Source organism: Chrysochloris asiatica, unplaced genomic scaffold (assembly GCF_000296735.1).
Source record: "Chrysochloris asiatica unplaced genomic scaffold, ChrAsi1.0 scaffold00081, whole genome shotgun sequence".
NCBI classification, from domain to species: Eukaryota; Metazoa; Chordata; class Mammalia; order Afrosoricida; family Chrysochloridae; genus Chrysochloris; species Chrysochloris asiatica.
The window spans coordinates 3,209,198-3,234,642 of NW_006408599.1; the positions used below are offsets into that span (position 1 = coordinate 3,209,198).

A 25,445-nucleotide genomic window follows, 5' to 3' on the forward strand; every position below is an offset into this window, starting at 1 on the left:
ACTTTGAGATGATGGTAGATATCCTGTTTCCAGAGTTTTAGCATCCAGTGATAATTCATACTTATAACAGTTAATGTGATGTTTGCCTGATGGTAATTTTCTATCTCAATAATTTCTTCCACACATATTAGAATTCTACTATAGGAAGCACTGTCCTTTTTCCTGCATTTATTTATTTGTTTGTTTATATCAGTATGCATTTGTGAATAGTTTATTCTATAGGTCATTACTATCATTTGCTGTACTGCTCAGATTGTTCCAGATTTAGCCATTGGGACCTCCTTCAAATTGATTTTGTGTCCTTTCAAGATGTCCTCATAATTTTTAGTACTACTTTGCTTTATAGGATCACAAGATGGCCTGAGCTTATCTTGCGTTTCCCTGCTCCAAGTCTGGAGTCAACCATTGCCCTGATTGCTTTTCTTTGTTGATGTTAAGTGCCCTTGAGTTGGTTCTGACTCATAGGGACTCTTTATAGGGTTTCCAAGGCATGGCTGGTAGCTTTGAACTGCTGGCCTTGTGGTTCATGGTCCAGTACTGATCACTAGGAATGTTCATTAGAAACTAAGATCTGAATGAATTGTGTGCACATTACTATTGGGATATCACTGCTTCTAGGCCTTCTCAGTGGACAGAGCTAGGAAAGCTATGTACTGTGCTGCTGTGGGTTAATGCGTTGGACTGCAGGATCAATTTGAACTGCAGCAAGGTCAGCTGTTTAAGCCGCTTCTAGGAAACGCTACATAGGGTGGCTATGAGTCGGGACTGACTGATGGCACTGAACAACAACAACAAGACACTAACACACATGTATCCACATCTGTAGTATTCCTACATCCACTTGTGTGTATGTGTGTGTAAAAGTTATGAATTCATTCTGATATGCATAATTCATTCTCGTTTTCTCCAACTTTCTTAAGAATTGTTTAATCCAAAGTTCCTTTCCCTTTCTCTTTGCTTGTAATTTATTTGTTGACTAAATTGGGTCACTTGTCTTCTAGAGTTTCCATGTAATAAGTTTCCCCTGGAGTCCTGATATGGCACTGTAAGCTAAGCACTGGACTGCAAGGTTGGTTTAAACTGCAAGGTCAGCGGTTCAAACTCAGCAGCCACTCCTTAGAAACCCTATATAGGGTCGCTCTGAGTTGGAACCAACTTAAAAGCATTTAACAACAAAATCCTCCACAGGCAACTGTACTCACTTTTCTACTGCTGCTGTAACCAATTATCATGAACTTGGTGGTTTAAAACAACCCATGTATATTATCTTACAATTCTGGAGGTCAGAAGTCCAAAATGAATCTCACTGGGGGCCCACAAGGCTTGGTTCTTTCTGGAGGCTCTAAGAAAGAATTTGTTTCCTTGCTCTTTCTAGTTTCTACTGGGAGTCTGCACTCCTTGGGTCATGATTCCTTCTACTTTTAAAGCCAACAACCGCTGATCGAGTCTTTCTCCTTCTGCTTTTGTTTTTTTAATTTTATTTTGAATTGGGTGATAGTTTACATGGGAGAACCTCAGCTCTATGTTCATCCTATTGTATTTTGTTTCATTGCAATGATTACAGTCGCCTCCATGCATCATCATTCAACAGCATTTGTTTCCATTCCCATTTTTTTTATGTGCACCAAAGCACTCAAGAATATATAACCATTCAAACAACCAAAGGGCACACCCAGCAGTCCTGCCCCTCAGCCTCCAGCACACAGCCCCTCTCCCTCCTTGAGTCCAGAGTCCCCAGCTGCTCAATCTCTCCAGGTCATCATCTCTGCCTCCATCTCTGGCATTACCGCTTCTCTGGACAGGGTCCCACACTCCACTCTTCTCCCTTGCTGGTCCCAGGGTTCTCCGCTCCTGGACTGCAAGATCAACCACTCCCCTCCTTTTGTTACAAAATGTCTAACTTTACATTTGCAACATTCACAGTCAGACCTGATAGCAATTATTCACTATTGAACCACAAGAGTTTTATCCCATCTCCTTTCACCAGCCCTATCTAGTCAAGTTGGAAACCACTCAGTGGAGATTCTACCTTCCCCTGCACCCTCTGAAACTAGGCTCCCTCTTGAAAGCTTGTAAGCCAGTCACTTCATGACTTTGTAGCCCTCCCATTTTGGGTAGCCAATGTCTGAGTTGCCCGTCCCTATCAACCCTGTGTACCGAGGGAGTGGAAATGATCCTCGCTATAAAGATTTGTTCCCTCTTTTAATCTACTACATCCAAAAGTAGCTCTGGTAGCGTAGTGGTTACAAATCGGGCTGCGAACCTTAAGGACAGTGGTTCGAAACTACCAGCTGCTCCGCGGGAGAAAGATCAGGCTTTCTACTCTCGTAAAGATTTACACCCTCGGAAACCCTGTACAGGGTCACTATGGGTCGGAACCGACTCGACGGCACTTAACAACAACAACAACATCCAAAAGTATAGGTCAAGTTCATCAGATTGTAGCAGATTACTCTTTTTTCCCTGTATTTGAATTCTGACCATCCAGCTATTGAAGCTAGGTCAAATGGGTACTATCTGCAAGTATGGGTGTTCTTGTTCATCTCCCCTCACTTCATATCACTCCCCACTCTAGTCCTCTGTGGCTATGTCCCTGTCCTTGGGCTCAGGAGTCCCCAAGTCTCGCTATACTGCTGGCCAACCAGATCTCAATTCAGGTTGACAGGAGTCTATTGAACATGATGGGACTTAGATCACAGCTTCATTGCTGTTTTTTCCCCCACTTCCCCTTATTGGTAGGCCATCGTGGTTACCAGCAAGATTACTTGCCTGCTTGTGTGTTCCCTTTGAGTTTCAGTCATGGAAGGGGGATTGCTTGCCCTGATGGCTTCCCAGAAAACAACTTGCTAGTTCTTTTCACTTGGACTGCTGTTGTTGTTTTTTATTTTTCCTGCTGGTCTTTCTTTCAACAAGTGTCTTCCTCTGTTGCTCCAGGCTTGTCTGCTTGTCTTTTCAAGTGGAAATTTCCCACCTCAGAAGATTCTGGATAGGGATAAGGATTCCACCTATGGTCTTATGCAATGCAAAGGCTCCATAGGAAGCTGCTTTCACTGGGCAAGTTCTAGCCCCATTTTAGGTATTCCAATCAGTTATAAGCTGAAGATGGACTTATTAACAGGCTTTCTATGTTGATGTTTCTGGCTATTCCTTTATCTCCCCCTCAAGTGTCTATTTTACAATAGTAGGCAAGGGAAACCAAGATTCATAAGACAGTCAAGCATCTTAACATTTCCCCTCTTTTACCCATTCAGACATGCCTCAATCTCTGTATTCCAGAGCCCTGTTGTTCCAAGGTTGAACATACATCACTGTTTACCTGTCTCAAGTAGCCCATGCAAACCTGCCTAAATGTTCTACCTTCTTCTACGATACATTGGGCGTACCCGGATAATATAGGAAAATCTCCCTATGTTAAGGTCAGCTGATTTACAATTTTAATTCCATCTGCAGCCTATTTAATTTAAACTACTCATGTTGTTGTTGTTAAGTGTCATCAAGTCGGTTCCGACTCATAGTGACCCTGTATAGGGTTTTCGAGGAGCAGCTGGTGGGTTTGAACAGCCAATCTTGTGGCTCAATCTGACGTTGCAGTCCTGCAGCGCTTCATCAGGACTCCAAACTATTCATAGTTTTTGGGAATTAGACATGGACATTTTAAACAATAATAGCTAATAAGCCCATTGCTGTTGAGTCTTTCCTGACCAAGTAGAGCTTCCCTATGGGGTTTTCAAGGCTGTAACCTTTACAGAAGCAGACTGCCACATCTTTCTTCTATTGAGTGGTGAGAGAGTTTGAAATACCAACTTTTTAGTCAGTTGTCTAGCACCTAACCAGTGTGCCACCAGTGTTACATTTGAACATCTTTAGAGGACATTATTCTGCTTACTACAGTGACCTTTTAAAAAAAATATTATGAATTCATATAACATTATTGTTGTCTTTTAATTAGTTGTTCTGGTAGCATAGTGGTTACGAATCGGGCTGCGAGCCGCAAGGTCACCAGTTCGAAACTACCAGCTGTTCGTGGGAAAAAGATGAGGCTTTTGGCTCCTGTAAAGATTTACAGCCTTGGAAACGCTGTACAGGGTTGGAACTGACTCCACAGCACATAACAACAACAAATCCTTATTGATATTTTAATTGCTCTGCTTTTGGGCAGAGGAAAAGCATATTCAAGTTGATTATTCAGTGACTTAAAAATGACCCCTGTGATTTTGGGGAGCTTTCTGTTTTGATAGGATTACATTTCTAGGCCCTCTTAATGTACAGTCCTGCTAAAGGCCTGGATTCGACCCTTTTTATAAGGCAAACTTTAATGTGATGAATTCTGATGAATTATGTAAGGGGTTTGTTAAAACAGGTTGACGGGCCCCACTTCCAGAGCTTCTGATTTCAGGTCTGGGTGGGACCCAAGAATTTGCTGGTTCTGCTGTTCCCAAGGGCTGTATGTTGAGAACCAGTGCTATAAGGGTTGCCAGTAGCTTTTGTTCGAATTGACATGTAGAGCATATAGTCTGGACACTAGAGGGAACACTAATTCTAGACTTTTCAATGGAAGGAGGGAGGAAATAACAGAAAATATAAGTTCATATTGACATTTCCAATTCAGATTTTGAATGATAAATGTTAACTTTTGTACATTTTTTAAAATGTTAGAAATCTTGATTCTTAATGACCTTCATAATTATGTAATAAATCTATACACATGCACACGCATTCAACAGTTTTAAAATAACAATACCAGCATCATTACTTACAAAATGATTACTGAAAAAAATTTTTGTAGTTCTTTTTGTCTTTAGGAAAAGACCCCATTACAATGTACTTATTACTCTGCTTTAAAGTTCTTAAAAGAATTCTTTGGTTAACCAATGAACTTGATGTACGTAGTTAGACATATTTGTTCATTTGCTTTTACTTTCTGTTTTAAGGGATTTTTAATTTCATTTAAAATGACTAATGATTTGTTACAAGGTCACATCTGTAAATAATGTAAAATGAGTTCTCTTTGTCCTTTTTATCTGTTCTAGGCAACCATCTAATTATTTTATGGTTAAATAAATGGCAGCACACCATACTGTATATGTTCAAGCCATAAGTTTGGTTTGAACCACAAGGTTGGCAGTTCAAATTTACCACCTGCTCCTTGGAAACTGGGTACAGGGTCGCTATAAGTTGGAACTGACTTGACAGCGCTTAACAACTACAAGTACTATACGTACGTTTTCCTCTTGGGTCTTTTTCTTCCCTCTGCCCTCCTCTCATTTAACAATATAATCTGGAGATAGTTTCAAAAAGCAAACCAAACCCACTGCCTTTGAGTCAATTGTGATTCACAGCGACCCGAAAGGACAGAATAGAAATGTCCTGTAGGTTTCCAAGGTTGAAAAGCTTTATGGAAGCAGACTGCCACATCTTTTTACTGTAGAACAACTAGTTGGTTTGAACTTAGGACCTATTTGTTACTTGTCAGATGCTTTAAGCACTGCACCATAGGTTTCCTCAGAGATGACTCTAGGGTAGGCAGTATGTTAGTAGAGAGAGTCCTCCATGGTGAGACCATATCATAGTTTATTCCTTTTTTGGCGGACATTTGGATTGTTTACAGCCTTTTGCTGTTACAAAAAGTGCTGCAGCGTTAGGAATACTACGTATTTGGAGGTAGTCAAAATCATACTGTATGCTGTGTGTATTCTGATTTTTCCTTAATGTTGTATAGCCTGAGTATTTTCCATGTTGCGATAAATTCTTTGTAAATGTTGTTAAGACAATTATTTTTTTCTGGTTATAAAGTTATACAGACTTATTTAGAGATTTTGGGGATACATAAAAAGAAAAAAGTAAAAATCAACTGAAAATCACCCACAATTGCAGATTTCTGTTGTTCTTTTGATACATCTCTTGTAGTCATAACACTATTTTGTGTAAACATTTAGAAAACAATCAGTATCTTTTTGCATATATAATTTGGTATCCTAGTGTGTTTTTACTCAAAATTGTGCTGTTTCCATATTATACTGTCTCTGAAATTATTTCCCTATTGTTGGATATCTAGTTTCTTGTTTTTGGTATTAAAAATAATGATACCATAAATTATCTCTGTGTAAGATTTTTGTCCGATTTCAGACAATTCTGAAAGTTGACTTTCATAAAACTTTAAATGAGAAGAAAACACATTTCGTTTGCTCTCTTAAAGCAGTAATTTGGCATGTCAAACAGGTGAGGGATTGTTTTTGTCAAGTAAATTCCATTTTCTTCCTCTCTTTTGGTGTAGGACCTTAGGAATCAGGTTGAGAAACTACGTGACGAAATGATTGAAAGAGAGAAAGTGGTGGAGAATCGTTACAAGAGTCTTTTGACTGAAAGTAATCTAAAAGCGCATAGTAGTCAAGAGCAAGAGATCGAACGCCTCACAGAAAGTCTCAATCAAAAGGACCTGTTGCTTATGGTAACCTAAGTTTTATTTATTTATTTATCTTTGTATTTACCTCTTTTGATGCAGCATGTTCCTTTTTTTTAAAAATTCTCTTTTGTGGGAACATTTATATAAAAATAAGTTATAATGATTATAATCTCCATTGCTTATGTGCTCAGCACACTCTAAAGCTTCCTTTATATGATTTTGGCTTCAGCTACTAGGAAGGTTGTTGTTGTTAAGTGGTGTAGAGTCAGTTCTGTCCCATGGCGATCCTGTGTAGGGTTACCTAGGAGCCTCTGGTGAGCTTGAACTACTGACCTTGCGGTTCAAACCGACTTTGTGGTCCAGCACATTAAACCACAATGCTACTCCAGGACTCCAGTTTGGCAAAATGAAGCTCAGTGAGGGAAAAGAACTTATCCAGGGTCTGTTTTGCTGTAGTGCACAGCCAGCTTCATGGAGGTACTTTTATTACAAGTACTAGCTATTCCATGTGTTTTTTTCTGTAACTTTTCTTTTTGTTTGATCATGTAGTGAATATTTGTGATTCAACTCAGACTTACAGATAAACATGATGGATTGATTAGAGATGCTTAACTCTGTTTCCTTCTGAAATCTCATTAAAATGACAGTGATAGAATAAAAAGACACACACATACAAAGACCAAGGGAAATTGAGATGGGAACAACAGCAAGTGCAAATTGTCAATAACATTTTAAAGTTTGCTAAATGGTTATGCAGAATCCTTGTGTGGCGCTGTGGGTTAATGCGCTAGACTGCAAAGTGTGTTTGAACCTTAAGGTTGGTTGGTTGTTCAGGCTCACCAGCTACTCCCTGGAAACCCTACACTGATTTGCTATGAGTTGGAACCGACACGATGGCACTTAACAACAACAATAACAAATGGTTGGGCAAGTAGTAAATGCATAGGATTCAGGTTTAGTGGTTGGGCAAGTAGTAACTGCGTAGGATTCAGTGTTTTTCCACTCTGCTACAAGCCTTTCCTATGAAAAGACAGGAAGCAAGCTGGTTTATGCTACAGACCCCTAGAAAGACTCAGCAGGAATTGGAGGTATGTGGTACCTTTGAAAACAGCTGATTTGACTAGATTTCTGAATCCCTTGTCTACACCAGCAGAAGATAAAATTTTCTTGAATTTACTCTCTGGAGAGTTAAAATCAGACTCTGGACTGGGTGCCACAATGTACTACCAAAAGCAGGAATGGTTTGCTTTAATGAAAACATGGGGACAAAGTGAAAATGTACACCCAGCTGTGAGATTCCTCTGTAAAAGAAGACTTAAAGCTGCTGGTGGCTGTGAATTCTCCAACACAACTAGCAGGTCCCTTGCTGATCGATCATCTTATAGTGGGGCTCACCATTAACAGGTCCTTTCTATGCTTGCAGAATTTCTGAGTACCTTTGAAAAACATTCTGTATTTGGTGGAAGTTTACATAGCACATTAGGTTCTCAGTTAACAATTTCTCTTCCTGTTGTTCAGTGACATTGTTTACATTTTCTACATTGTATCAACATTCTTATTTTTCTTTACTTGGTTGTTCCATTCCCAATAATCTAGCTTCCCTTCCCCTTTAATCTTCTCATTTTTACTTGAGGGTAAATATTATCCATTTGGGATCATGTAGGTATTTTTCTTATTTTAAAGGAACACAGCACTCATGGATGATACTGTTTATTTTATGAACCATTCTGTTATTTAGGTGAAAGGTGACCTCAGTTCAGAGTTTAAAGGATATCTTGGAGAGATAATTTGGGGGGTTCCTCTAGTCTGTACTGGTCCAGTAAGTCTGGTCTTTTTCTTTTTTTAAACTTTTTATTGTGAATTGAGTGAAGGGTCACAGAACAGATTATCAGTTCCACATTCAACAAATTATACATTTCATGTCGTTAAAATATTACTTTGCCAAATACATCGATAAGTTCTAATAATTTTCTTTGCAGCTTTTATAAGTATAGGATCACATCATCTGCAAATAGAGTTTTACTTCTTTGCCAATTTGGATGCCTTCAATTTCCTTTTCTTTGCCTTAGAGTGCTGGCTAAGATTTGGAGCACAATATTGAATAGGCGTGACGACAAAGGGCATCTTTGTCTGGTTCCTGTTTGCAAGGGGAATGACTTCAGTTCTCACCATTGGGAGTGATGTTGGCTGTTAGTTTTATATTATGCCCTTAATTATGTTGACAAATTTCCCTTCTTTCCTATTTTGTTCAGTGTTTTTCTCAGGAATGAGTGTTGAATTTTTTCAAATATCTTTTCTGTATCAATTGATATGATACTTTGATTTTTTTCCTTTGTTTTATTTATGTGGTGGATTACATTGATTGTTTTTATACTATTGAACCATCCCTACATACCTGATATGAATCCCACTTGGTCATGATGTGTTATTTTTTTGAGATACTGTAGATTCTGTTTGCTATGTTTTTTGCTTTTTTTGTTGTGAATTATGTGGTAGTCTACATGGGCGAACACCAGCCCCACATTCATCGTATCCTACTTTGCTTCGCTGCAATGATTATCATTCCCTGCATGCATTATCAACCAACCAGAGGGTACACTCTGCAAGCCTGCCCCCTGGCTGTCAACACAATGACCCTCTCCCTTCCAGAGCCCAGAGACCCCAGCCACTCCATCTCTCCATGTCATCCTCTGCCTCTATCTCTGGTGTCCCTGAGTCTCTGGACTGGGTCCCGCACTCCGCTCCTCTCCCTTGATGGTCCCAGGGATCTCTACTCCTGGACTGCAAAAGCAACCACTCCCTTCCTTTCGTTACAAAATGTCTACCTTTACATTTCCAACACTCACAGTCAGACCTGTAGCAATTATTCACTGTTGAACCACAAGAGTCTTATCCCCATCTCCTTCACCATCCCTATCCAGACAGGTTGGAAACCACTCAGTGGAGAGTCTACCTTCCACTGCACCCTCTGGAACCAGGCTCCTTCTTGAAAGCTTCTAAGCCAGTCACTTCTTGCCTTTGTAGCCTCCCCATTTTGGGTAGCCAATGTTTAAGTTGCCCATCCTTGTCAACCCTGTATACTGAGAGGGTGGTAATAATTCTCACTGTAAAGATTTATTCTCTCCATTGATCTACTACATCCACAAGCATAGGTCAAGTTCATTAAATTGTAGTGGATTACTCTTTTTTTCCTCTTCTTTCTTCCTCTAGTCGAGTTCTGATCAACTAGCCATTGAAGCCAGGTCAGTGGGTACTGTCTGCAAGTATGGATGTTCTTGTGCATCTCCCCTCACTTGCTATTAGCTGGACACTTCACTCTCCGCTCTGGCCCTCTGTGGCCATGTCCCTGTCCGTGGGCCCAGGAGTCCCTAGGTTTCGCTATACTGCTGGCCAACCATGTCTCAACCCAGGTTGACAGGAGTCTATTGAATGTAGTTGGACTTAGCTCACAATTTCATTGATTCCGCCCCCACCCCCCACTTCCCCTTATCGGTGACCAAGGTGCTCAGCAGCAACACCACATGCCTGCTTGTGTATTCCCCTTGAGTGTTAGTCTTGGAAGGGGTTTTGCCCTGAGGAGACCTGACCACTTGCCTTGATGGCTCCCAGGGGAATGACTTGCTTGTTCTTGTAATAGTCAATCAGGCTGCTATTATTGTTTTTTAATTTTCCTGCTGGTCTTCCTTTCAAGAAGTATCTTCTGTTCTTATAGTCACTCTAGGCTGTTCTGCTTGTCCTTTCAGGGGAAATTCCCTACCTCACGAGGTTCTGGATGAGGATCAGGCTTCCACCTATGGTCTTACGCAATGCAAAGGCTCCACAGGAAGCCTCCTTCACGGGCAAGTTCTAGCCCCATTTTAGGTATTCCAATCAGTTATAGGCTGAAGATGGACTTACAAGCTTTCTATGTTGATGTTTCTGGCTATTCCTTTCTCTCCCCCTCAAGTGTCTATTTTACAATAGTAGGCAAGGAAAACCAGGATTCAAAAGAGAGCCAAGCATCTTAACATTATTTCACCTCTTTGACCCATTCAAACCATGCCCCAATTCCTGTATCCCAGAGCCTTGTTCTAAGGTTGTGCATACATCATTATTTACCGTTGTCCCGCTTAGTCCATGCAGACCTGCCTAAATGTTCTCCTGTCGCCTTTGTTCTTCCATTCGTCTCTCATTTCTAGTGTTTTGCCACCCCCCCCTCCCCAGCACTCTAACTATCCTGTGTCTGTTCCCTACCCTGTGGTCCACTTTCCCCTTCCTCCCATCACTCCACCCCATACATCCCGGTAACCAGCAAAGAGTTTTTTTTTTTTTTTTCCCCTTTTAGTTGGGTACTCTGTCTTAAACTTTTACAATGATGGTCCTATGCAGTATTTCTCCTTTAGTGACTGACTAATTTCACTCAGCATAATGTTCTCAGGTTCATCCATGTGGTGGCTTGCAGCTTCCATTCATGGGCACTTAGGCTGTCTTTTTTTTTTTTTTTTTTTTTTGCTGTTGTAAATAGTGCTGCTATGAACATTGGTGTACGCATATCTACTCGTGTTATGGCTCATATTTCTTGTCATAAATACCAAGTAGAGGAATTGCTGGATCATAAGGTATATCTATTTCCAACCTTCTGAGGAAGTGCCATATTGTTTTCCAGAATGGATCATTTTGCAATCACACCAGCAATGTAGGAGGGTCCCAGTCTCTTCGCTTCCTTTCCAGCATTTATTATCCTCTACTTTTTTAATCAAGGAGCTCTGGTAGCATAGTGGTTACAAACCTTAAGGCCAGCAGTTCGAAACTACCAGCTGCTCCGTGGGAGAAAGATGAGGCGTTCTGCTCCCGTAAAGATTTACAGCCTCGGAAACCCTGTACAGGGTCGCTATGGGTCGTAACCGACTCAACGGCACTTAACAACAACAACAACAACAACTTTTTTAATCTTTGCTGTTATTACTGGTGTGAGATGATATCTCATTGTTGTTTGATGTGCATCTTTCTAATAGCTAGTGATCGTGAACATTTCTTTATATGTTTGTTGGCTGCCCGGCTCTCCTTGGTGAAGTGTCTGTTCATGTTCTGTGTCCATTTTTTAAATTGGGTTATTTGTCTTTTTTTTGTAGAGGTGTTGTAGTTGCCTATATATTTTAGAAATGAGTCCCTTGTTTGATGTGTCATTGCAAAAGATTTTTTCCCATTCTGTGGGCTCCCTTTTTACTCTTATGGTGACGTCTTATGATGCACATAAGTTTTTCATTTTTAGTATGTCCTAATCATCTATTTTGTGTACTTTGTTTGTGTAGTTTTCAAAATGTTTGGTAGTATGTGTCTACCCTGTATTAGAGTCCTCACATTTGTCCCTATTTTTTCATTGATGGTCTTTATAATTCTGGGATTCACATTTAGGTCTTTAATCCATGTTGGGTTGATTTTGTATAAGGGGTGAGGTGTAGGTCTTGTTTCAGTATTTTGCATATCGCTTTCCACTTCTGCCAGCACCATCTGTTGAAGAGACTATCGCCTCCCCATTATTTGCTATGTTTTTGTTGAGAACTTTTACATATGTGTCCATGAGGGATATTGGTTATTATTTTCTTTCTTAGTGCCTGGCTTTGGTATCTGAGTTATGCTTGCTTCATAAAATAAAGTTGGGAGTTTTCCTTCCTTTTTGATATTATGGAATAGTTTGAGTAGAATTGGTGTCAGCTCTTCTTTGAGTGTTTGGTAGAATTCATCAGTAAAAAACCATCTGGGCTTGGACATTTTTTTAATGGGAGTTTTTTAATGACTTGATTAATTTCTTATTTTGTTATTAGCCTGTTCAAGTTTTCTACTTCAGCCTGTGTTCATTTAGGTAGATTGTGTGTTTCTAGAAATTTCTTCATTTCTTCATGGTCTGATATTATTATCCTTTTTATTTCTGTTGGTTCTGTTGTGACATCACCCATATCATTTCGAATTAGTGTTATTTGTATCTTCTTCTCTTCCGTTAGATTTGTTAATGGATTGTTAATTTTATTAATCCTTTCAAAGAACCAACTTCTTGTTGATTCTATTGTTTTTCTATTTATTTCTGCTATAACCTTTATTATTTCTTTTCTTCTGGTGATAGTAGGCTTACTTTGCTGCTCTTTTTCTAATTGTTGGAGATGTTTGTTTAAGGTGTTGATTTTGGTTCTTTCTTCTTTCTGGATGTGTACATTTATTTCTGTAAATTGCCCTCCGAGCACTACTTTTGCTATGTTCCAAAGGCTGATAAGGTGTGTTTTTGTTCTCATTTGACTCAAGGAATTTTTAAAATTTGATCTGTTACCCAGTAGCTTTTAAGCAGGTTGTATGTTGTTAAATTTCTAAATATTTGAGTTTTTCCCCTTGATTTTCCTATTGTTGATTTCTAATTTTATTGCATTGTGATCTGAAAAGATGATTTGTAGTATTTTGATGTTTTTAAATTTTACTGAGGTTTGCTTTTTGCGCTAACATGTGGTCTCTTCTGGAGAATGTCCATGTGTACTGGATTGAGCGCTCTGTGTATGTCTATGAGGTCAAGTTGGTTGACTATGTTGTTTAGTTCATTTGTGTCTGTTGGGTTTCTTTCTAGTCTTGTTCTTCATCAAAAGTGGTGTATTCAAATCTCCCACTATTACCATAGGGAGTCCTGGTATGGTGCTGTGGGCTAAAGCACTGTACTAAAAGGTTATTTTGAACCATAAGGTTGGTGGTTCAAAGTCACCAGCCACTCCTCAGAAACTCCATAAAGGGTCACTGTAAGTTGGACCTGACTCGATGGCACTTAACATCAAACAACAGCAACAATTATTGTAGAGTTGTCTGTTTCTTTCTTCTGTTCTATTAGAGTTTGATTTATGTATTTTGAGGTTCTTACATTGGGCATAGATATGGATTATTTTTATGACTTCTTGTTCAGTTGAACCCTTAATCATGTTATAATGCTTTTTTGTTTATTATGCTGGTTTCTGCCTTAAATTCTATGTTATTAGAGATAAAAATTGCCACTCATGCTCATTTTTTATTACCATTAACTTGCTATATATTTTTTCCATCCTTTGATTTTTGTCTATTTCTGCCTTTGTGTGGAAGATATGTGTCTCCTGTAAACAGCATATTGAAGGATCCTGTTTTCTTATCTATTCTACTACACTCTGTCTCGTGACTGGTGCATTTAAACCATTTACATTCAGTATAATTATTGATATGTATGATAAACTGATTGCTGTCATTTTGCTGTGTGTGATGCTGCTGGTTTCTTTGTTGTATATAATTTTCTGCACTGGATTAATTTTGTTTGTCAATTTTCTTCCTTTCTCTTGTGTTAATGTCTATTAAATCTTTCTGATTTTCCTCTTTGTTGTTTTGCTGTGAAGGTGTGTTCATTTTCTTTGAGGTTATCCTATAATTTATTTATTTTCCCTATTTAAAATAGTATGTTTTATCTTGAAATCTACTTGACTTCATCACACTTTGGAAGTTCTGTGTCTACACTACCCTCTTTTTGCTTTGTAGTTGACTTCATTATAGATTGGTGTATCTGATTCCCTACAGTTAATCTTGTTGGTTTGTATTACTTTAAATACTTCTGTATCTGGATTCTGTTCTGTGTGGATTGCCATGTATGTCAGTGTTAGGTTTTTAATCTGCTATTGTTCACAGTCCGAAGAGCATTCTTTAGTATTTTTGTTAAAGTTGGTTTTGTTATTATAAATTACTTTAATTTCTGCTTACCTGGAAATGTCCTAATTTCACATCATATTTGAGGGACAACATTACTGACTATATGATTCTTGGTTGGCAGTTTTTTTCTTTGAGAGTTTTGTGTATGCCATTCCATTGCTTTCTTGCTTGCATGGTTTCTACTGAGAAATCAGAGTTTAGTCTTTCTGAATCTCCTTTGCAGGTAATTATTTGTTTTTCCCGAGCTGCTCTCAGGGTGCTTTCCTCGTCTTTGGTTTTGGAATGTTTGATTATAATATGTCTTGGTGGTTTTCTTTATGAATCTATCATTTTTTTGGTGTTCGTTCAGCTTGTTGTATCTTCTTGTCTTTCATGATGTTAGGAAAGTTTTCTTTCAACAACTCTTCAATAATATTCTCTGTGCTTTTTATTGTCTCTTCTGTTCTGAAATTCCAATCACCTACATGTTATTCCTCTTCATGGTGTCCCGCATAACTCTTAGGTTTTCATCAGGTTTTTTCATTCTTTTTTCTGATCTTTCTTCTATCAAGCTAGTATTGAGAAATTTACCTTCAAGCTCACTAATTTGGGATTCTATTACTTTTAATCTACTCCTTTGCCCTTTCAATGCATTGCCTATTTCTGAAATCTTAGTATTACACAAACGGAAGGAAAATTTCAAAGTAATAATATGAAATTTTCCATAATAGAAATTCCAAGATAGTCCTGCTGTGTTTCTCTGACCTACCACCAGTTTATTTTCCTTTTCTTTCCCCTCTGTTCTTCCCCTCAAGTCTATTCAGGTGGTTTTCATAGTGAGAGCTAGGGCTGTCCAGGACCAATTAGGAAGAGACTGCTGGCCTGCGTTGTTTCTGTTGTCTCCTCCCCCTTCAATTATGTACCCAGTTGCTGGGTCCCATGGGACCTTCCCTAGGGGTGTCTACTTATATGGGCCTCACTTCCAGTCACCTGAGAGGAAGTGAGTAGAAAGACACAAAAAGAAGAATCAGATTTTTTTGTCTCTGCAAGTCACAGGCAGGCTTTTGCAATGGGAATGATCTCTTCTTTCTCATTCTGCTCGCTCCCATTCAGAATGGCTGCGCCGGGACACGTTGGCCACTTCACATCAGAAGTTACCTCCTTCCTTGCCTCTATTCTAGTTCTTTCTCCTGGTAAGCACTCGATCCACTTATTTATACCTGTATCTGAAGCTCAGTATTCTGGAACCATACTCTGAATCTATTTCATCTGTTTCTCTGTATCACAGCCTTTCTACCTAGTCCTCCATTAAGTTCCACCTTGATCAATTAATTTTTGACAGTGACTGTATATTCCTTCCATCTTCTTCTTCTTTTTTAAAAATGTTTTATTGCGAATTATGTGATAGTTTACATGGGAAAACATTAGCATTACCTTCATCCTATCGTATATCATTTCATTGTCATGGTTACAATCCCCTCCATGCATCATCAACTAACCAAAGGGTATACCGTGCAAGCCTGCCCCCCCGGTCGTCAGCACACAGCCCCTCTCCCTCTCTGGGTCTAGAGTCTCCAGCCACTCCATCTCTCCACGTTATCGTCTCTGCCTCCATCTCTGGCGTCACTGCTTCTCTGGGTAGGGTCCCGTGCTCTGCTTTTCACCCTTGATAGTCCCAGGGACCTCCGCTCCTAGATTGAAAAGTTAATCACATCCCCCCCTTGCTACCTTTACATTTCCAACCATCACAATAAATCCTGGTAACAATTATTCATTATTGTATCACAAGAGACCTATCTACATTTCCTTTCATCAGCCTTGCCTAGACATATTGTATACTACTCAGTGGAGATTCTGCCTTCCTCTACGCCCTCTGGATCTAGGTTCCCTCTTGAAAGCTTGTAAGCCAGTCACTTCTTGCCTTTGTAGCCCCCTCACTTTGGGTAGCCAATGTCCAAGTTGCCCATCCCTGTCTACTTTGTGTATGGAGTGGGTGGGAATGATCCTCACTGTAAACATTTGTTCCCTCTTTTGAGCTACTGCATCCATAGGTGTAGGTCAAGTTCATCAAATTGTATCAGATTACTCTTTTTTTCCTCTTCTAGTTGAGCTCTGATCATCCAGCCATTGAAGCCAGGTCAAGTGGGTATTATCTGCAAGTGTGGGTGTTCTTGTGCAGATGCCCTCTCTTCTTATCAGCAGGATGGTTCACTCTACACTCTAGTCCTCTGTGGCTATGTCACTGATTCTGGGCCGAAGAGTCCCTAGATCTTGCCACACTGCTAGCCACCAGGTCTCCACCCAGGTTCATTGGAGTCTATTGAATGTTGTAGGGCTTAGCTTACAGCTTCATTGCTGTTTTTCCCTCACTTCCCCTTATCGGTGATGAATGTGGTCACCAATCAGAGCATGTATTCCCATTGATTCATAGTCTTGGAAGGGGCTCTGCTCTGAGGGGATCTGACCACTTGCCTTGATGTCTCCTGGGCAAGCAACTTGCTTGTTCTTGTAGTAATCAGTCAGTCTGCCTATATTGTTTTGTATTTTCGTGTCGGTCTTTCTTTCAAGAAGTATCTTCTGTTTTTCTAGCCCCTCCTAGCTGGTCTGCCCATCCTTTCAAGTGGAAATTTCCCACCTCTGAAGATTTCTGGATGCTGTTCAGGATTCCACCTGTAGTCTTATGTAATGCAGAGGCTCTGTAGGAAGCCTCCTTCACTGGGCACGTTGTAGCCCCATTTTAGGTATTCCAATCAGTTATAGACAGAAGACAAGGAGCTCTGGTAGCGTAGTGGTTACGAATTGGGCTGCGAACCACAAGGTCAGCAGTTCGAAACTACCAGGCGCTCCGCGGGAGAAAGATGAGGCTTTCTGCTCCCGTCAAGACTTACAGCCTCGGAAACCCTGTACAGGGTCGCTATGGGTCGGAATCGACTTGACGGCACTTAACAACAACAACATAGACAGAAGACGGACTTACAGCCTTTCTATGGTGATATTTCTGGCTATTCTTTTCTCTCCCCCTCCAGTGTCTATTTTATAATATAATGCAAGGAAAACCTAGATTTAAAAGACAGCCAAGCATCTTAACATTATTTCCCCCCTTTTCCCCATTCCAACCATGTCTCAATCCCTGTACCCCAGAGCTTTGTTGTTCCAAGATTGTGCATACATCATTCTTTACCATTGTCCCACTTAGCCCATGCAAACCTGCCTAGTTGTTCTCCCTTCCGCTTTGTTCTTCCATTCCCCTCCCCCCTTTTGTAGATTCCTTCCATCTTCTTTTGATACTTCCTGTATCATTCAATATTTTGTCTGTAGAATCTTTTAATATTGCAAGTCAAGGCTTGAATTTTTTCATTAGTTCTTTGAACTTGAGAAATGCTGAGCATATTTTTTCCTTTTGGTTTTCTAATGCCAGGTCTTTGCACATTTCATTATAGCACTTGACTTTGTCTTTTCCAGCTGCCTGTTGCAATATTCTGTTCAGCTTTCTTACTTTGTTTCATCTTGTTGCTTTAGCTTCTTTGCATTCAAAAGCATGTTTCAGAGTTTCTTCTGGCATACATTTTGGTGTTTTCTTTCTTTCATGTCTTTTTAGGCACTTTTGCTTTCTTTATGTATGATGTTCTTGATATCATCCCACAACTCTTCTGGTTTTCAGCCATTAGTGTCTAATGCATCAAATCACCTCTTAATATGTTCTGTAAATACAGGTGTGATATATTCAGGGACATATTTTGGCTCTTGTGGAGTTGTTTTAATTTTCTTCAGCTTTTGCATGAACTTGTGTATGAGCTGTTCTGTTCCACAATTGAGCGTCTCAGTTGTTTCTTCCCACAGGTGTAGTCAATTTGATTAATTTGTATTGCATCTGGTGAGGTTTATTTGTAAAGTCACTTTTTATGTTGTAAAAAAAAAAAATATATATATATATATATATTTTCAATGTGTAAGTCATTGGTCTTGAAGCATTCTATCTTGGGATCTCCAGAATTGTTTCTATCACTAATGCCATATTTTCCAACTTCTGATTCTTCCTCTTTGTCTCAACTGTCTCATTCCAATCAGCATTAATTGTCAGTGCAGTTTGATTGTATGTTTCATCAATTTCAGACTGACTGACTTTGTTGAATTTTTAAATGTTATCATCACTGGCTTTAGTGGTTGCTGTGGAAATGAAAAATAACAGTGGTATTAATTGGTCTTCCTGATAGACAGATTGATACTGTCCTCTAACAGACAACAGGATCAGTCGTGGAATGTTCTTTTTGATGGTGAGTACGATGCCATTCCCCCATAATTTTTGTTCCTGGTATGCTAAGCCATATGACTGCTGGATTCAAAATGGTCAATACCAGTCCATTTCAGCTTACAAATGGTTAGGGTATCAATCTTTATGCTTTCCATTTCATTTTGACAACTTTCAAATTTCCTATATTTATACATTCTGCACAAAACATTCTGATTATTAATAGATATTTACACCTGTTTCCTCCCATTTTGAGTTGTGTTCCAACAGTATGAAGGTCATAAAGGTCAAATTTACTTTGAAGAATCAGTTCTTCCCCACTTGCATTTTGAGTGCCTTTTAATCTGAGGAGCTCATCTACTAGCACTATGTTTTATAAAGTAAGTAAGCAAATAAAACTTAACAGTTACTAATTTCATCAAAAGCAGAATTGAGCATGAAGGAAATGTAATCATTGAACAGTGTATGGGTGAGCTGTGAACAAAACTTACATAGCCATAATAATGGAAACATGGAAAATTGTCTCACCTAAAACTGTGATAAAACTATTAAGAAAGGTGTTGTGGGATAGATGATGTGAATTCTTTAACTTCTATGATAGATGCCAGTAGATACAGTGTAAACCTGAAAATTCAAATGTGAGAATGAGAAACATGTAGAAACATGGAAATGAACAACAAAAAATAGCTATAAAGTTGTTCCTGAGTGTGGGATTTACAGGTGAAAATGGAGAAGTAGGGTACTTTTCCATTTAAGATTTTAAACTTGTATTTGAATAATTGGACTTTCATAAAATAAAAAGTTTAACTCAAGCACATCTGTACTGTGACAATTCTAGAAATTCAGTATTGGTCATTTGATTCCTAGTTCTTCCTATAAGGTACTGTGACTTTTTTGGAAAATTTTAATCAGTAATTTCCTGTCTTTTCGGTGTTCAGCTTGTTGCTTAAAAGTGGTTGGATAATAAATTAAATCTATTAAGACATTTGGGAGTATAATGTAGTTCCTTTCTTTAATTTCTGACAAAGAGTGGACAGAATCCTAGTTCAGAGATTAATAAGTTTTAAATAGAATAGATACTATGCTGTGGTCTCTACTCCTGCCATGTTGTTGGACATGACATCTTCTGAAGGTGTTGGCGAGAGGAAGTATATTATGCACCGTCACAAAGGAGCCTTCAATATGTAACCAGAACGAACTGAAGATAGCATATGCACGCTTGGGTTTTCTTCCTTGAAATCAAATCTCCTTATTGATTTGGGACGTTCAAGTTTTGTCAGATTTATAGTGTTACAAAAAAGACTAGATACTTTGATTTTTGATATATAATCTTAATTATGATAATCTTAATTTCACCTCTACACACTGCTCTGTGATGTTCTGTTCCACAGGCTACCTCTGGCCTTGTTTTGGCTGATGATATAGAACTTTTCCTCTGTCTCTTCCCACAGATGTAGTCAATCTGATTATGGGATATTCCATCTGATTAGATCTGTGTCTTCTTTTATGTTGTTTAAAAAAGGTATTTGCAATGAAGAAGTCACTGGTTTTACAAACTTCTGTCATGCGATCTCCAGCATATTTTTTATCAAACTAGACCATATTTCCCAACCATTGGCCCTTCCTCTTTGTTTCCAACCTTTGCATTCTAATCACCAGTAATTATTAATACATCTTGATTAATGTTTGATCAATTTCAGACTAAAGAAGTTGATTGTTGTTGTTGTCAGGTGCCATTGAGTTGGAACCGACTCATAGCGACCCCATTGATAGAATTCTTCAATTTCATTATCATTGTCTTTAGTGGTTGGTACGTAAGCTTGAATAATAGTGGTATTAACTGATCATCAGTGTAGGTGTATGGATATTGTCTTATCGTAGACAGCATTATACTTCAAGTTATATCTTGAGATTTTTTTTTCCCAAGCCAAACTGTATCCAGCTTTATTAAAGTTATTTTTCTTAAACAGTCATAGTATTCAGGCAGGACATGGGCAGACAGTTGTGAACATTATACAATAACTTTCAAACTCACTTCTTCAATGGACTGCCAAAATCAGAAAGCCACTATAAAATCCAATGACGTCTTCATCTGATGCTCTGAACAGGGAAAGTTTAGAGTGAGAGTTGACAACATTTCACATTTAGCATGTTTAACAACTATTCACAAGCTGACCTGACTCTCAAAATTAAATGAAAATGGCAGAATTACCAATCTGAAGACCCATAATCTAAACAAAGGAACCACTGCTCTTTTGAGGGGTGCCACGAGATGGCATCAGTGGAAAGTCCAGATTGCCTGACATGAATAACCAGTTTTCTGAGGTCAGGTCCCAGCAGGTTGCTGGGTTTATGAGAGTCAAGTCTATGCTGATGGCAGAGAGGGAGACGAGGATATGAAGATGTAAAAACAAATTGTAATTTTTCCATACCACATGGCATTTGTACCAGGGTAGCTAATATGTGTTAACATCAGGGAATCCCTCCTCTTGGGAACCAAGAAGGAGTCCCTGAAAACTAGATGGGAAAGGTGTTTGCTACCATAAGTCCAGTTTTGGAGACATTGTATTCATGACGTTTGCCCCTTTTCCCAAAAACAATGAACTGTTTTGTGTGCGAACAACTTAGCTTTTTTTAATAAATAAAACAAAAAACAGTAAAACAAAATTCTGCATTTTTATGAAACTTCATAAAAAGTAGCATTTCAAACTGTATAGTCACCAAAAGTCCACAGTTTTCCAAAATGCACACACTGCACTTGGCATCCCCAGCACCTTCAGCTTTCTGTGCCTGGTCTGTTTTGACATCTCCATTTTCTGCTGGGTTTTCCCCATTTTTGCCAGCATCAGCTTCCCCTTTTCCCCTTTAGGTACATTCTTTCCCTTCATTACTGGGGGCTTTTTAGGCTTAGGCTCTGACTTTGGAGAGGAAGGAGCAGGTTTAGCAGTTAACTTTGAGAATCTCCTCTGAGGTTCATCCTTCACTGTGGCTTTATCGTCCTTAGCATTCTCTTGGGTGTGGTGGCGATGGTGGTAGGGTGCAGGCGTTCTAGTTGGTAAAGGGGCTTTGGTCAATCTGGGAGTTGTTTTCACCTCTCCACACTGCTCCGAGACCTTCTTTTGATGATGAATGCGATGCTATTAAAACAAGTCCACCAGAGCCAAAATATGACCTTGGACATATCCCACCTGATTTTAGAGATCATCTCAAGAACAGATTTATTGCATTAGGTACTACTAATGACCAAAAACCAGAAGAGTTATGGGATGACATCAAGATCATCCTACAAGACAAAAGCAAAAGGTTATTAAGAAGACAGTTAAGAAAGAAAAGACCAAAATGGATTTCAGAACAAACTCTGAAACTTGTTCTCCAGTGTAGAGATTGCTAAAGCAAATGGAATAAATGAGGAAGTAAAAGCTGAGCAGAAAATTGAGAAGACAAATGCAAGTGTTATAATGAAATGTGCAAAGACTAGGAGTTAGAAAACCAAAAGGGAAGAACATGTTAAGCATTTCACAAGCTAAAAGAACTGAGGAAACAATTCAAGCCATGACTTGTAATGTTAAAGGAGTCTATGGGCAATATGTTGAAAGATGCAGATAGCATCAGAAGAAGTCACTGTACCAAGACGAAATGGTTGGTGTTTAGCAATTTCAAGAGGTCACATATGATCAATAGTCACTGGACTGAAAGAAGAAGTCCAAGGTGCACTGAAGGCATTGGCAATGAACATGCTCCAGGAATAGATGGAATACAGATTGCTGATTTTCAACAAATGGATGCAGCACTGGAGGCACTCACTCTTCTATGCAAAGAAATTTGGAAAACAGCTAGCTACCTGGCCAATTGCAAGAGATCCATTTTTGTGCCACTGGAATATGGAAATCATTTGGTCAATGTCAGTATCACATGCAAGTAAAATTTTTCTGCTTGATAATTCAGAAACAGCTGCAAAAGTACATTGACAGGTTGCTGGTAGGGGTTCAAGCTGGATTCAGATGAGGACGTGGAATGAGGGATATCATTGCTATTGCTGACATCGGATGGATCTTGATGGAAATCAGAGAATACCAGAAAGGTGTTTACCTGTGCTTTATTGACTGTGCAAAGGATTTCGACTATATGCATCATGCCAAGCTATGGATAACATTGCAGAGAGTGAGTATTCCAGAACACCGAACTGTGCTCACACGGAACCTGTATACAGACCAAGAGGCAGTTGTTAGAACAGCACATGGGGACACTAAATGGATTAAAATCAGTAAAGGTGTGTGCTAGGGTTGTTTTCTTTCACTATACTTATGCAGGCTGTATGGTAAACAAATCAAGAACTGGGTTATATGAAGAAGAACCAGGCATCTGGATTTGAGGAGGATTTATTAATAACCTGTGATATGCAGATGATACAGCCTTGCTTACTGAAAGTGGAGAGGACTTAAAATATTTACTGATGAAGCTATACACCGTCAGCCTGTAGTGTGGTTTGCACCTCAATGTAAAGAAAACCAAAATCCTCACCACTAGACCAATAAATAACATAATGATAAATGGAGAAAAGATTGAAGTTGGCAAAGACTTCATTTTGCTTGGATTCACTGTCAACACTCATGGAAACAGCAGTCAAGAAATCAAATGACATATTACATTAATCTGCAGCAGAAGGCCTTTTTAAAGTTTTCAAGAGCATAGATGTCAGTTTGAGGAGTAAGGTCCTCCTGACTCAAGCCATAGTGTTTTCAGTAGCTTGTGAAAGCTAAAATAACCAATCAGGAAGACTATAGAAGAACTGATGCATGTAAGCTATGGTTTTGGAGAATATTAAAAGTACTATGGACTTCTAGAAGAACAAGCAAATCTGTGTTTGAAAAACTACAGCCAGAATGCTCCTTAGAAGCCAGGATGATGAGACTTGTTAAATGCTGTTGAATCGACTCCGACTTAGCGACCCTGCATAGGGTTTCTGAGGAGCAGCTGGTGGGTTTGAACTGCTGACCTTGGTTCGTAGTCTAGTGCTGATCCTACAGTGTTACAGGGACCAGTTCCTTGAGAAGGATATCCTGCTTGGCAAGGTGGAGGGTTAGTGAAAAAGAGGAGGGATTTCCCCCCCCTCGCCCCCCACCATCCTCCATGAGATGAATTGGCACAGTGGCAGCAACAGTCAGCTCAAGCTTAACAACAATTGTGAGGAGGGCGCAGGACCAGCATTTCTTTGTGTTGTGTATATGGTTGGTAAATGCATGGGAATCAACTTGTTGGCACCGAACAACAACATTCCTACTTATCCCTGTAATCCTGTAGGAGAAATTTTTTGTTTTTTCTGTATTTTACATAGCAGGAAACTGAGACTCGAGAGAGTATATCTGACCAAAGATAGACTCAGGATTGAAACCCAATTCTGCTGGTCAGAACCTCCTCTTTGCCCTCCACACCTACGAGGAGGCAGCTACCGTGAATGTGAATAAAAGGAAGGTTTGTCATGACTGCCACCATCCTTGACTGTGCCGTACTAAGTGATAATAACACAGAAATGGAGTTGCATTACAGATTGTAATTGCCAGATATTTTAGAATGGTGGAAGTTAGTGGACATTCAGGTCTTGTGAGCAAGTCACATGTCTTTCCTTAAAGAATCAAACGTTTTCTTAATATTTTTTTTCCTGAGGAAAACTGTCTGATTTGTTTTGTTTCCTTAGAAATTCAATGAAAAAGATTTGGAAGCACTTCAGCAGAACTGTCATTTAATGACTGGGGAGGATTTCAAGTTCAGAAGTGAAGGCTTAATAGCAGAAAAGTGCTCTTCTCAACAGTCACCAGGCAGCAAAATCATCTTCTTCGAGGTAAGCTTGACTGAAATTGGTTCACATGCGAATGTATTCATATTCTTTTCTGAAACTTATTTGATAACTCATTTGATCTAGAGAGATCCTCAATTGCCTTCTTGCTGATAATTGAACTTACAGCAGGTAGGTGGAGTTGTTCTTTAGCTACCTTGCAGATTAATATTCTTTAGCTGAGCATTAGTATTTATACTGCACACGAAACTGAGAAGTCCTAGAAGTTAAATGATGAGTTTTTTGTTTGTTCCATCAGGACTCATTTTTTTTTTAAAGCTTTTATTGTGAATTGAGTGATAGTTTACACGAGAGAACATCAGTTTTGCACTCATTCTATTGTATTTTATTTCATTGCAATGATTATAATCACTTCCATGAATCATCATTTAACAGTATTTGCTTCTCTTCCCTCTATTTATTTATTTTATATACACAAACACACTCAGGAATATATAATCATTTAAACAGGCAAAAGGCACAAACTGCAAACCTGTCTCCTGGCCACCAGCACACAACCTTTCTCTTTCCATGAGTCTAGAGTCCTTAGCTGCTCTATCTCTCCATGCCATTTCCTCTGCCTCCATCTCTGGTGTCGCTACTTCTCTGGCTAGGGTCCCACATTCCGCTCATGCTCTTCTCTCTTGATGGTGCTAGCATCCCTGTTCTGGAATGTAAGATTAACTACTCCCTCCTTTATGTTAGAAAATGCCTACCTTTGCAGTTGTGACAATAGTAATTAGTCATGATAACCATTACTCACTATTGAATCAAAAGAATCCTATCCCCATCTCCTTTCACCAGACCCATCTAGACAAGATGAAAACTATTCAGTGGGGTTCTACCTTCTCCTGCACACTCTAAAACTAAACTCCCTTCTTGGAAACTTGTAAGCCAATCGCTTCATACCTTTAACACACCCCTCTCCTTTTTAGGTAGCCAATGTCTAAGTTGCCTATCCCTATCAACCCTGTATACCAAGGGGATATGCTTGATCCTTGATGTGAAGACTCCTTCCCTCTCATTTGTTATTTTGAGCAACTACATCCATAAACAAAGGTCAGGTTCATCAAATTATCCTCCTTTAGTTGAGCTCTGGTCATCAAGTCATTGAAGCTAAGTCAAATGGGTGCTATCTACAAATTTGAGCATTTTTGTGCATCTCCCCCCACTTCATATCAACTGGATGCGTCACTCTCAGTTATAGCCCTCTGTGGCTAGGTCAGTGTCCATGGGCTTAGGAGTCCCTAAGTCTCCTCAAATTTTGATCCAACCAGCCCTTTCTCTTCTCTCTCTCTTCT

At 39.3% G+C, this 25,445-nt stretch overlaps 1 protein-coding gene across 1 annotated transcript in view; it reads left to right on the forward strand.

The window, feature by feature from the left end:
* The window catches only part of CDK5RAP2 (CDK5 regulatory subunit associated protein 2), a 255,327-nt gene that overhangs the window by 96,630 nt on the left and 133,252 nt on the right, over positions 1-25,445 (forward strand). The window contains exons 13-14 of the mRNA XM_006865676.1: positions 6,275-6,448; positions 24,007-24,150. Of these exons, the coding sequence (XP_006865738.1) occupies positions 6,275-6,448; positions 24,007-24,150 (318 nt within the window). The remainder of the gene's footprint in view (positions 1-6,274; positions 6,449-24,006; positions 24,151-25,445) is intronic.